The 15,082-nt window shown below is 31.1% G+C and overlaps 1 protein-coding gene and 1 pseudogene across 4 annotated transcripts in view; both read right to left on the bottom strand.

Annotated features, from left to right (window-relative positions):
* Positions 1-5,770: 5,770 nt before the first annotated feature.
* Positions 5,771-7,063, bottom strand: LOC111036031 (annotated as a pseudogene).
* Positions 7,064-8,967: 1,904 nt separating this feature from the next.
* The window catches only part of LOC111036030 (BTB/POZ domain-containing protein 6-B), a 32,718-nt gene continuing 26,603 nt past the window's right edge, over positions 8,968-15,082 (bottom strand). Inside the window, exons 1-5 of one of the 4 annotated variants that reach the window (XM_022317911.1) lie at positions 12,254-12,656; positions 11,789-12,055; positions 11,573-11,720; positions 11,283-11,499; positions 8,968-11,209 (exon numbers count right to left, since the gene is read on the bottom strand). In XM_022317911.1, coding sequence (XP_022173603.1) covers positions 10,376-11,209; positions 11,283-11,499; positions 11,573-11,720; positions 11,789-12,055; positions 12,254-12,362 — 1,575 coding nt within the window. In that variant the 5' untranslated portion in view covers positions 12,363-12,656 and the 3' untranslated portion in view covers positions 8,968-10,375. Of the gene's footprint in view, positions 11,210-11,282; positions 11,500-11,572; positions 11,721-11,788; positions 12,056-12,231; positions 12,657-15,082 lie in introns of those variants that run through there. The other 3 variants (XM_022317912.1, XM_022317913.1, XM_022317910.1) reach the window with 3 other exon arrangements.

The raw sequence follows: 15,082 nt of genomic DNA, 5'->3' as shown, positions 1-15,082 counted from the left end.
GTTCTGTCAGTATAGTATAACTTAGGGANAGGTCATTGATGAACTTGCCAAAAAGCCTAGGAATCTGGACATAATATTGTAAAATATTAAAACATTTTAAAACATATTTGTAAATGTATAATGTTATGTAATATAGAATGATTATATTTACATGTGTTGAGTTATTAAATTATACAAAATATAGATAAGGGGGGTGTGGGCCGTGGGGGCAAAGGCCCCCACAATTTTACCCTACAAATTTATTTTGATCCCCCCCCATCAAACATTCTCAGTTACGCCACTGGGTAGGAATGTTAGGTAGTTTATGAAATTTATATTTTCATTACTCGTTTTAATATTATTATAGCTAGGTATCTTTACTTCACAAATAAGAAAAAAAGTTACTCAATAAACCAAATTTATAAACCTACTGCTAAATGCTAATTGATTAGTTAATTATATGGTTTATTCAATGGTTTATTACCTCTTTCATATTACAACAAATAAACTACAAAGCTAAAAACCACTTAAGATTTCTTTTTTTTAAATGATGACCTATACTTCAATTTCCTTTAACTAAAATAATAAACCATATTACTTAATATTATAAACGAACGAGTAAATGAACTGAATTAAATTCATAATCATCTCAATAATTATTTACCATAGAAAACACAAAAACAATTGTTAAAATATATTTAAATAAATTTAGGTACCTAGGTACCTACTTATGTAAAATGTATTATTTTAATAGATTATTATCATGGAGGAATTTAAGATTTAAGCTTCAACCAAGTTTGAAGAAAATTTTATTGGCTAACGGTTTTGACAATTCATATGTAATAAGTAAAATAAATGAAAGTGATATTTCCAGTAATGAAGATTTTGCTAGGAATACTTTGCCTGATTTAATTTCAGAAAGTCAATATGAAGAATATTATGGAATCTTCAAAATAAAATATTTCCAAGTTCAAATTTCTCGATGGCCATAAAAAACAGCAGACTATGGTAATAGAGTATTATAAAAATCTTTATTCAAATAAATTTGAAATAAACCAAACACCAGAATCAAATCATAAAGTAAATAAGAATAAACCAAGTTAAAAGATCAATATTTCTAAAGAACATAGAGTTATATAATAACAAGTTTTAAACATTAATCTGCCAGAAGAGAAAAAAATAATTGAACGTAATATATCAGAATGGATAAATCAAAAAGATGTTAAAAATAATCTCGAAAATAATGAAAATGATACTGACAGTGTAATGTATAATAAGCAAGACTTAATCAAAAATATATTAGATAACCAAACAGTTTCTGTAAAATTATGTAATCAAACATTTAACAGAGAAGATCCTGATGATATAGAGTTTAACGAGGAGTTTAATAGTGTGACAAGTGATATAACTTGCTTTTGCGGCATTCATACTAAAGTATTTAAAAGGGTATTGGCTGGGCGTACCCATAGGACTTGGGTGTTAAGCAATTATTATCGACACATTATTAACCATATAGAAAATCAAGGAAAAAAAATTATTCAAAGGGTCTGTCCAACAAACTAATACAGTAAAAAACTATTTTACATTAGCTAATAAGGGAAATGTTGAACCTACTCCTACACATGAATCTATCACACTAGAAGTTATTCCTTGCACTTCAACCTAACAAATTCAAGATTCTTCAAAATGGAGGAACATGAAGTATAGTAGATCAGAGAGAGCAAAACGAGCAAGAGAACAAAATTTAATAGCTTGCGGAGAAAAACAGCTGCTTATAACAAACTATTTTGAAATTATCGATAAAATAACTAACTATGTAAAGGAGCATAATATATTTATTGAATCATTGGAAGATTTACAGAAAAGTATGCCGCCCTGGAAAGAAACACCTGCAGAATTAATGTTAAAGAAAACAGACACTAGCACTTTATTAAAATCATTGTGCAATGCAGCCTTAGATAATTCAAAATCAGCTAGTAAAAATTCCAATCGATATAATGAATCTTTTAAAAAGTTTTGTGTTTTTTTGTATTTTGTTGGTGGAAGGTTACTATATGAAACATTGCAGTCAAATTTAGTAAACTCGTTGCCATCAATTAGTTCATTAAACAGATTCATTTCCTTAAAAAAAGATATTTTAGTGGAAAGGGACAAGATGGAACTCGAGTTTAATTATGATGAAAAGACTCCTCGAGATTAAAGCCCCTTAATCTGCTGCATTAACATCACTTCCATGTGCTCTAAATGGCTTAACTGCAATAAAATGGGAATTAATTGAAGATTGTATGCCACTATTGACACCATTTGAGAGCATGACCACTTGTATGGGGCCTGCAGTATACTATTGGGAAGAGAACGCCAGACTGCCACAGGTCAAATATTAAAAACAACACTATTAAATGCAGTTTCCAGACGTTTGGGGTCTTTGGAAGGCAATAAAATAATTGCCAAATCTACATTGATTGATCCTAGATTTAAAAAAACTGCTTTTGGTCCGACTGAAAATGCGAGCAACGTTCAAAAATGGATATGTGATGAACTAGGTGCCATAACTTCCGAACCAGATCATTTAAATACCACAACTGCAAGTGCTGATATTAATGCTCATGAACAAAAACAATCGAATTCACTACGGCAACAATTTGACTCAAAATTATTAGGTACAAGTAAAAACTACTATTACTCCAAGTGTGATGATCACACTGATGTTACCCCAGTACTTAGACATTCCGCACTTGGAAAGAACAAAAAATCCATTGGAATATTGGAAACAATATAAACAAACATTTCACGAAAGGTACAAGTTAAGTTCATAATATTTATCTACTCCAGCAACTTCGGTACCGTCAGAAAGTGTTTTTTCTAAAACTGGACAAATCACAAATGACCGCCGAAATAGACTTTCACCGAAAAATGTGGATATTATAATTTTTTTAATTCAAATTTAATTAGTTCAAACTTATTTTAATTTTTTTTTTTTTTTGGATTTCATTATTAGGTATATAAAATATTAAGTTGAATTTTGATTGTTCCCATCACTACCTCCAATGCTTCCTGTAATGACCTGACGATCACAGGCGTACTGGTATAGAGTGCCCACGTTAGTAGGGGCCTGGGTCACTCTTAGTGTTCTGTCAGTATAGTATAACTTAGGGAGCTCCTCGTTTGCCTTATTGACTAATACCGCTCCTTGTGGACCATTATAGGCCCTGATAGTTACCGTGTCCCACATCTGTGCCAGAGCTAAAGCTACGGCTGGCTCCCTTGTACCAAAATTCTGCACATAGTCAATGTTACCATTTTAACATGTTATATTATAAAGTTTATATATTATATTTAATGGACTTAAATTCTGATTACAATATTTTGATTATAATCAAAGAGGCTACAAAGATAGCAATCACTATTAAGTTAACGAAAAAATGTTTTGAAATACAATTTTTACCTCGACGTGTTCTGTGCATTGTCATACGGAAACGAGGATGACACCGTTTAGACGGATGTGAATGTAGAAACAGTAAAAAACCATGCATTTAATTGAAGCGGAATTCGCATTCGCGTACGCCGTATTATCGAAACGCGAAAAAAAACACTTAAACGGAGTTAATATTATTGTCAATGATGTGGCTAAGTCGCTAGGAAAACGCTACAAGTCGAATAATAACGGACGCGGTGATTAGACGATGGCACGATGCATGTAAATGGCGGTCGGTAGATATCGGATACCATGACAAAATAAAATACTCTTAATATTATCTATATTACACCGCAAAAACACGAGGGACACCACAACAGATATGACTATTTGTATTATGGATTACGATTTATGAGTGACACTAGGGTACAGTACGTCAGTACGTCAGTACTATAAAAAAAATACACGAATAATGCGTATAAAAAAAAAATACAACGAATAAAACACGAAAACTCAACGACAGGCAACAGCCAAACAATGAACGAATGAACGGCCCTTGGAGCTCACCACTCAACATCAACGATAAAAATGATTTCAACGAATGTAAACTGAAAACATCATTCTATTATTATTATAATCATGATTATAATGTTCGTGGTTCGTGTTGTAAAATTTAAGGTTAGCCGGCCGGTGGTGCTTGCTATACATATTTACGTTAGGTCCATGGTCAATTTATATAAACAAATAAAAACAATAACAGCGGAAGCATGTTTGCTTGTGAGCGGAGACGACGATTGCAATACCACAACCACGACCGCAGTAATAGTTATTCACATATTCGTGGTGGCGGGTATTTAAATTTGAAATGTTTTCGTTTTTTTTTCTCTTCATAACTGAAATACCTACTGTTTTTAACTATATTAGTATTTTTATTTTATTATAATTAAGTATATTTTACTGAATACAAAACTGCAAATAAAAGTCGTTCCAATTTTTTCTTCAGTAATATAAAAAATAGGTTATACTGTTATATAAGTATATAACTGGTAGTTAGGAACTTGAATTAGTTTGGGCAAGTATTCAAACCATATAAGATGACTGAAAGAGCATCCCAATTTTCATTATGTATTTTTGAATTTTGTATAAGTTTAAATTTTTAATTTTTCCTGGATATTTCCAATGTTAAAATGAAAAGGTGTCAAGGTTTCAAGATCTAATGTAGAGCCTATTTTTTTAGTTTTTAGTATTTTTTGTTTCATTAAATTTGAGTATAATACTGCCAAAAATTAGACATTATTCATAATACACATTACTCTTTATACATTTGTACTACCTACACAGTATAGGCAGTAAGTTCTATTATTTGTTTTTTTTTTTTAATTTCAGTAATGAGATTATGATTTTAATGTATTTTTATAGTAAAATAATCAATACACAAGTTATAAATTATTTACAGAAGCTATAAACTTTATTCAATCATGAAGAAAAAAATATTGCAATTTATCATTTACTTACTAATTACTTTATAACATAGTTATTCTCTCAAATAATTGTTAATTTAAATAATTAACATGTAAACAATTCTGTACATATAATTATGGTTAGTTTTTTTAGTGCAATTTTACAAACTAAATAATTTTATTGAAGTAAACATTTATTCAAGTATAACTTTAACATTTATCCTACACATTTGTGTAAGATTATTAGATGTATATTATAGATTATTTAATCCATATAAAATCTTATCTCATAAATCATAATGACTCACTTTTAAGTACATTTTTACAGTAAAAAGTTTAGAGTTTCTAATGTTAAAAAAAAAATATTTACAAATTTAATAGCTAACCCATAAATGTTAGGTAGATACAAAAAATAAAACTAAGAAAATATAATATTACAAAGCACAGTTACCTATATAATATTTAAAATTGATCAGACCATGTCACATACAACATTTAAATAACCATACAATATAGTATAGGTGCATGCACTAATTATAAATAATAAGAACTAGGTAACTAAAAATTAAAAATGCCACAAAATATTAATAATATTTGACATTATTTAAATATTTGATCATTAACATATTATGGATTACAAATTAGATACACATAAAGTTAGATTTAGATCCTGAGGTAAATTAAGCATATTTACATTAAATGCTATCTCAATATTTTTTTGGGCTGTTTTGTCAGTTGTGGTGATGAAATGAATTAAACCTTCACTTTGCGACCCAAAGAACTGACAATTTTACTCACATACACATAGTCTTTTGGACTTTTAGGAAGATCATAATTTATAACCCAAATCTGGAAAATCCTAGCCTCTCTGTAATTCAGGAATAACGAACAAACACTGCTAGTACCTACCAGATTGAAACTGATGTAATATGAGATGCTGCTGAATGCTGATGAGTGTCCATTTCGTTTCGTACAGTCGACACTAAACATGTTGTAAGACTCATGTTTTCTGCTGTTCCTAGAGACTTGCTCCATGAGTTACAATAAACAGCAGCACACATAGGTGAATTAAATTGAGTGTTTTATGGAGTTCACAGAACACATCAAATGTCCATTATTCAGGTACATTAACACAATACTGTTATATATCTATGAACAAATACTTTTATTAATAATTTAAAATTGTATTAGTTATTAATAAGTAATAACCAATATAAAACTTAAAGAATTATAAATACTGCTCAATGAAAGTTTTTCATCTGGGTAGGTATATATATTAGTATATATAAGGATTCTTCATTAAGTCAGAAAACTGATCTAAGATTTCCTCTACTTTTGAAGTGGACACAATAATTAGTTGATGGTTATTAAGAAATAAAAAAATATATCTAATTTCTGTATCGTCAATTATAAGCATTTTAATAAAATCTTTACGCAGCTAGTTACATCTGATCATTTCGCACAAACCAATAAACCATGCAAAGTACTGATCACTACATGAGGCACCAGTGAAAGTTTACAAGGAACCACCAATGAATGTAGATATATTTAAAAAATTCCCAGTTGATTTCTTTGTCTAAAAAAAATTAGTCATTTAAAAATATTAAAACTGTACATGACCCTAATAATAAACTAAATATCATTGAACAGACAATGCCAATTTTTTAACGTTGGAACTAATACACTAGCTCGACATTAATTTAAGCTAGTGTTAATCCTTTGCAATACTGATATGAGGCACACTGTAGACTTCCCAGCATACTCTTGACTCTTGAGTATGAGTGCAAAATAATATCACGTCCATTAATATAATAGGACATGCATTGCCGTTGCAAGGGCATTAGATCCTGAATGCCATGCTGATGAATATCATTTAGTAAATTAATCCTTCAGGTCTATAGTAGGATATAAGTATATACTTTATGTAACTTCATAGGTTTTTTGTTATTATTTAATAGAATACAGTTTATCATTAATATTGGTCAATAAATTACTCAATTCTTCAGTATTAAACAAAAAAAATGATTTCAACTTTATTATTTGGACAAACAGGATTAAGAACTTCATTTTCATTAAAACGAATAACAGAATTGCAAACATTTTTAAACTTTTAATGTCACTAATGCATTTTGATTCAAACTGGTGGTTATATTACAGTTGATCATTATAAACTTGACTTTCTAATTTTTACCTCTGTGTTCACTTTTTATTCAATGAATTTGTTTGATACATCAGATCAGAGATATTCAAACTATGCACCGTGGCTCCCAGGTGTGTCGAAGGGAGCCGTGTAGTATAATTGAAAACCAATAAATATTTTTACGAAAAACATTTACTATAATATCATTGAGGCACACCGGTTGGGAAACATTGAATTGTCTACAACAATCATTCGCTAAAATATAGCTTTAATTTATTTTATATATGTAATATGGTAAATAAATTATAAAAATAAAATATAAATTACAACCATATAAACATTGATTTTTTTGTCATTTATAATTTGGGAGCCGTCAACATTTTGTGAAGACTTAAAGGAGCCGTGGGATGAAAAAGTTTGAATACCTCTGCATAGAATCTTCAGTAGTAGATGATAATGATGAAATAATTTTTTCTTCATATGTTTCAACATTGTTTGGAAAAACTGGATTATGACTATTATGAGTTTCACTTCCATAACTGGCATAACTATGATCATAGCTAGGTACCTAGCTACTTGATATGCCCAGGTAGGCTTTTTAAAGACATTTCAGGGGGGGGGGGGTGAATGGTACAGCATTTTATGGTAACACTGTAACAGTGATCTACTCAATGAACTACACTCCAAGCCTTCTATATACAACAGATAATGTAAAAATAGTTTTTAATTTCAAAAAAAAAATTTCACTATGTGGCTAAACATATCAAACAATAAAAGTACAGTAGAATCTCAATCATCCGTGTTTGCGATTAACCGTGCTCACTCTTCCGAAAATTTAAAAATAAGTATGGACTGTAGATATATATGTAGTTATAATCGAACATTTTATAGAAGTGAAGTAAGGAAAATTATTTCAAACGAAAAAAAAACAAAGACTGATAACTTCATATTTTAAGCCCTAATAACTAATTGTTGTATACAATATTATGGATGTATGTATATTTCTAATTATAATTGAATCAACATTTTTAAAATTTCATTATTATAAAATTGTACCTATGTATTTCTAATTATAATTAAATAAAAAATTTCATTATTATAAAAAGTCTTGATTAACCGCGATTTTCATTTATCCGTGTGACCCCCTCCCCATCATTACCCCGGATAATCGAGGTTTCACTGTACATGATTATATAAATAAATAAACAACTAGAAATATGTTTACAAAGTTTGTTTTATTTAAAAATATGAAATACACAAAATAAAAATAAACCCCTATCACAGCCTACCAAATAAATAATTGCTAAAATAAACTAGAAATACCTAGATAAGTTAACATAAAAAAAAACTAATTAGCTGTGGAAATAAAATACTAATCAAAATGATTGATTGGTGTTCAAGGAAGATAATATATAAGTACATTTATAGTTTTAACTTAAAAATAAAGTTATTTAACAATTCAATGATTATTTAAGTGATTTTTAGAGAAAATTAGAAAATTAATTTGGTGAAAACGCTGGTATAAATTGAGAAAATACATATTCATTCCAAAATATTCATAGTCATATCAATTAAAAGTTATAAGAATAAAAACCATTTAAATTACATGAGAAAGTTGCATATTAACTTAAACAATCATAATACTATTTTAATATCATTGCTAAAGCTCATAAAACAGGCAATTAATGGTAACCTAGTATCAAGTTGTAAGTAATTAAGAGATTAGTATGATAAATTTCTAAATTACTAAGTAGAGTTTAAGTCCAAATAGTTTTGTATAAGGAAAATAATTATCATCTTGTGTAATCAATTATCAAGCATGTGAATAAGCTATTAGTAACGCACTAACAAAAAAAAAAACAATTCATGCAAAGTTTGGTATATATATATGTACCATTGATTTAATATACATATTATTTATACATAATATAATATAACCTATATAATATATTTATTATTAAATAATAATTATATATGTAGAAGCACCTTGAGCTTATTAACATTTTATTTAAAATAATACACAATAAGGCGACACAGTTTTGTTAGTAAATTTAATGAAATAGTAACGGTTTGATCTTAATTCATAATATGTTAAACATAACATTTTTATCAACACAAAACAGAAAAGAGAAAATAAAGCAGTATATCAAGGAATTTAAAACTTGTAAATTAATACAGTTGGTCATTTAGAAGATATGCCCTATTTTAAACAATAGTCTTAACAATGTTATAAAATAAAAATAGTAATGTCTAATAAGTCAAGCATATCTGTTCCGTCATAAAATATGTATATTTAACAAATAATATCAGTTCATAGTTCAATACTCTTTTTCAAAAGAGAATAATCACTTTTTCTCATACAGTTGATGCTAGTGCATTGCCAAGACCAAATTTCTCATACTCTGCTCTAGTCATGTTTTTCAAAGATCATGCAAGAGATTTTTAGATCGTCGAAATCGGCAGCTCACCCATTAAAACAGGTTGTTAGTGGGAGATTTTATACACCGACACGCAAATCAGGTGGCCAACATCATTATTCAACTTATATTCTCTTTTAGAACAGAGTATAGGTCAAAATATCCAAATCAAAATATCTCAGAACAAAATAAATAGATAAAAAATTATTATAAAAATCCTAGGTAAAGTTTTAATTTAAATAGTATATAAATAATAACTCAAATAGGAAACAGACATTTTGAAATGTTTCTATAGTCAATAGATTACACTTTTCTAATAATATAGAAACATATTGTAATGAAGAAAAAAAACGGCTAGCAGTAGTATTAACGAAACATTACATTTTAAATATTTTTAATAATATAATAACTGTGATGGTATCGTTAAGCAGTTATAATGAAATATAATTGATAGGGCCTGGACTATCAATACAAACACATTTGTATCGAACTAGATTTTAAATATACTAATATCATACAAATAAGGATTGCATAAGTTCCGAGCCCTGGACTAGTTACTACTACATACATTATGCATAGAATACAATGTGAGCCGAGTTTGGTGAGAGATTTTATTATATAATTATTAACATGTAAAACAACAATGAAAAAATATATTTTAGTTTGGATATTTCAACGAAATACTACTCATAATTACCAACAAAGAAAAAAATGCATAACGTACATATTAATTTTATATAATACATCTAAAAATAGGCAAAATTTAACTGTCGAGAATGTTAAATTATACCCTAACGATTTAGTTGAGTTATTATAATATGAGATGTGGTTTAGTGATTGGGTAAAATAGAGATCCAAAATATCGAACAGGAGCAACATTTTTTCCACGAAATATTTTCAATTGAGTTTAGTAGTTTTATATACTTGAGTATTAAATTCGGATTGGAAATAATTTAAAAATGTATTAATGGTTCTCACTAACTGGACCATAAAATATTAGTTCTGGAATCTGCCCTCCTTGAACTCCAGTACCATTAGTACTTTCCGAAGAGCATTGGAATTGAAACGTCACACAACCAGCATTTATTTCACTAAGTCCTTCTTGGCCAAAATAACTTAATTCTGCACCATCTAATATAGCTGAAGCAGTATAAAACAATTCGGGATCTACTTGTACAGGATGTGCAAAATAAACATGAAAAGTGTTACTAGAACCATCTGAAAAGAATTTTGTGTTGTTTTCAGCTAAAATACGGCCTAAACGTTTGAGTTCGATTTTAACAGTGTAATCAGATGCCCCAGTTGACGAACCGTACAAACCGAAACCGACTATGAATACACGGCGATCAACACTAAACTGAATGCTATCGCAACGACCTCGATACCGCCACTGATTGCTGCGATAAGCACAGGACTGGAATCGATGGCACGTCTGAGGTTTTAGTCCTATTCGTGGTTTAGTTGGATAAGTTAAGCGAGGTTTGTTGGACGCAGTGTAGTGGAGAAACAAATCAACGGTTTCTTCTAATGTTAACATGCCCATTTGAGCAGGTCCGTTAGCAAATTCTTCTAGGGACATTGCTGGCAATCTGAGTAAATACAGAGCAGAATCTAATACTTGTCGTTTATTAGATGGGGTTGGTTCTATTTCACGTCTGCTACATTCAGCAGTGGCCCAATTCATGGCTGCTTCCCATAGGATGGTTTCTTTGCAATTAATGGTTTCACGTCCTAATACACTCTGTAACGTATCAGCATCAATGTCAACAAAGCCATCTGAATGTAATGCAATCTCTGCCTGTATTAGAAAAAAAAAAAATGTTAAGATTCAATATTGAAAAGTTAACTGGCACTTTTTTTTGTAAAGTTACTTGTGCATCAATCACTTCCCAACATCTCTGCATCAACTCTGGCTCCTCGAATAACCGCGATTGACTGAGGAGCAGACAAGCATTTTTTGCGGTTAGACTTGTCTCCAAGTAATTTACGCAAGCCCTGGCTAAATGTGGTACGATATATTTTTTAGCCACATACAATGTAGCTAGCACTGTGTCAGGTTCCAACTGGATTTCATCACAATATAAATATCTAGAAAAACAAAGAAAAGAACAGTTTTAAAATAACAATATAAACAGATAAGCAAGAATAATAAAAAACAAACCTTAGTAATGTGAGAAAAGCTGTTGGCTCAACATCAGGCACCTCAATTTCTTCTTTAGTGTCTGCTAAGCCTCCATAGAACATGGCATAAAAAACAGAACTTCCAGTCGCTAAAATGTACTTATGTGATGGTATACGTTGGGTGTGTCCTGAAATAATAACAATAACAGACGTATAACAGTGTTAGGTGAACGTATATTGTCAATGAGAGACTAACCTGGATTGCCCACGACAAAGTATATATCCGCCATGAGGTCGTTATTAAACATGGCAGCATTACGTTCGCGTACAGTAGACTTGATGGCCTGCCAGTTGGGATCTAGAGTGATGTTGGAGAAATCTGATAACAGCTGTGAGACTGGAGAACCTACTGGTGATGCCGGCGCACTGGCCGGCTGAGTGACAGGCAAGAAGCTGGAACTCTCTCTCTGGGACACAGTGGAACCAGACTGAGGCATTCCATACGAGTTGACGCTCAGCGTATCTGCAACGAGGAATACAGGGATATAATATTATAATGCTGTAAGGACAGTGGTTGTTTTTAAGTCATAATAGAGGCAACCGTAAACGGTTTGAGTCGGTCATGGGGAGACTACTGAATGGGCCAACACTGTGTTCATTTAATACATTATAATATTTTATTAGCCGTTAGGTACGCACAAACGTCGTTGTCGATCATTACCATTCTCACCGTTAATCCACTGGTTGGCTTGTGATATCTCTTGCAAAGTCATGCGTTTGGTCATGGGTTTGGTGTAAGCTAAGCTCACTTTATTGTAGAAATTCGACATTGTACAACCCCTAGCCACGAATAATTAAACTAATAATGCGACGTCAATGGGGCGAGGGCGGGTGGGCTCGGTCGCAAGACTCGAATGGGGGAGTAACGACGGGATTCGTACTCGCGTGATCTACATAATAAATCGTATTTCTTCGGAGCCGCCGAGCCGGTGACGAAGATGATACTATTTAAACAACGACGACGACGGTGGCCGTCAAACGTTACGACAGGCAACGAGCACGGACCGCAACCACAGTAGACTCACAACGCCGATGAAAACAACAACAACTACACTGGTCGTCTCTCGTCTGTTCGTCGGGCACTCGGGCGGGCGGCGGTGGTGGTCGTCATCTGACTGGGTCACGGTGGAGCGGGGAGCGGTGGCGTTGGTTGGCTGGCAATAGGTAACGCGAACCACCGTCGTTGAACGTTGCGGACGATGGCGCCGGTCTTGTGACGTCACGACAGACCATCCGCCCGCTAAAGAGACCGGTGCACGTCGCGCGGTGACGTCGTCGCGGCCCGATTGGGCGGGTCGCACGCTCACCCGTCGTATTTCTACCAAAATGACGTTATCCTCGTAGTCCAGTTTTGAAATAAGTCTTTTTCGCGTTTGGTGTTTCCCAATCCCGCCGCCGCCGCCGCCGCCGCCAGTCCACTCGAAACCCGTCGTCGGGTGTATTATTATTGTTGCTACATCGTCGGTGCTCGCAGTATTATGATATTGTGATTGTATAATAACATTATTATTGTTATTATTTTAATCCGAATCGGGATTTTATCAGAAAACAGCAGCTCTTGATATTTGAATAACTATTAAAATTGTTGTCTAGTTTTTGTTCATTTAATTTTAAGTCATTACGAAGAGACATATTTGAAAAAAATTTTGGTTTTTTTACTATTATCTTTAAATTTTTTTCATTTTAACGACATTTTCAATTTTTTATTGCAAAATCGGAGTGTTTCGGAGTATGTAAATACAATTTTGAATCACTAGACATCAGTAGTTATAAATATTTGTTGACCAACATTTTGCGGGGCAGTGGGTACCATATTTTTCAAGCGTTTATATAGCTTTTAAACCAATGGTGTTAAAGTGTTTTATGTCTAATGTCTTTATGAATCACCTGGTATAATAATATGAATAATATGAAGCGCAAGTAAAAAACAGCCGATGCGCAGTGTCGGTGTGTCCACTGTCCTCGTTTCGACGAGAAACCAGAACCACAGAATAAATTTTACTCAGTGCCCGAACCGCGTGAAACCCGATATTATGTAAAAATATTTTGTAACTATTTTAATTTTAGATTTTGAACTGATCGATGAATGTATTGATTTTACAATGAAGTCTGTTTTTTTGTGTCTGAAGAGACACCTAGATTTCTGTTCTACAAATGAGGTACCTACAGCAGAAATCATTTTTGTCCAAAACAAGAAAGGTATTTTCCATGTTCTCCATCTCTTTTTTTTAGATCAGAATCATGTCAATTTTCGTCTAAATATTAAAATTATAGGTACATTTAATTTTTTTCAAAATGAGTGGAATTATAACTCAAATAATTTGATTTGTATTCTTATAAATAAGTATGTAATATAACACTAATATATCGTAAATTAAATTTATTGTATTTCTATATCATACATAAATAAATTATATTTTACTATATATTTTTATTCAAATGGTCAATATTTGTTTTGTTTTTTGTTTTTATTTGAAGGAAATTGAACATTGAAGAAATACGATACCTATCTCATTTTTGATGGTAAAATGGCTCCATAATAATATCATAACATATCTTTGATTCTTTCCCTTACAACTATTGGTTCGGTTCAAACCGTTCGCATTTTCGGAAGATTTACTATATCATTATTCGGTTTTTTTTCGTCAACAGAAACACATTTTGGTAAAAAACAAAATTGGTAAGAAAGAGGTAGTTGACTCATAAGAGGTTTTTATACCTCAATGTAGATAAATGTATAGTAATATTTCGCTATATTTGTACTATGTATATTTCATATAACTAGAATAAGCATATACAAATATATATAGAAGTAAAAAAAAAATACATATGTTAATACTTATTACACAATTGACCTAAGTACCATTTCGAATAGATGTATAATTGTATGTATAAAATGTCCAAACAAATAAATGAACAGTATAAATTAAATAAGAATTGAAATACAATGTCATTCACGTATCTATAGGTATAATTATTAACCCTTATTTGTATATATATTAATTTATACTTTTTGAGAAAATGAAAGTTGTCAAGAAAAAAATACGGTCTCGAGCCATGGCTTAGGTCATTATGCAATGTGACAGTTGATAATGTTCTCATGGTGCACTGCCTATAATACATCATAAATTGTTGGCCGGTGTACCTGTAGGTACCTACAGTATTAAAATTTATTTTATGATATGTATATATTATGTATACATTATACACTTAATGAAAAAAAATAATCAATGTTTTAGTGCCTATTATAGAAAAATTACACTGAATTGAGATTCAATACAAAGTTGTATGTATTATTTTTTTTTCCAATATTTTTTATAATAATGTGCTATAGTTTATACTAAAATATTTTAATATACATCGCTAATTCGTTCGTACCCGTGCTCGATAATAATATTGACAATTTACCATTAAGTATAATACAACTAGGTGATCTTCATGAACTATTCAGTTTTTCTTTATAATTCTGGTGGTACGCAGTAATGGAAAT

This window comes from Myzus persicae, unplaced genomic scaffold, assembly GCF_001856785.1.
Source record: "Myzus persicae strain clone G006 unplaced genomic scaffold, MPER_G0061.0, whole genome shotgun sequence".
NCBI classification, from domain to species: Eukaryota; Metazoa; Arthropoda; class Insecta; order Hemiptera; family Aphididae; genus Myzus; species Myzus persicae.
This window is presented reverse-complemented; position numbering and strand designations above follow the sequence as displayed.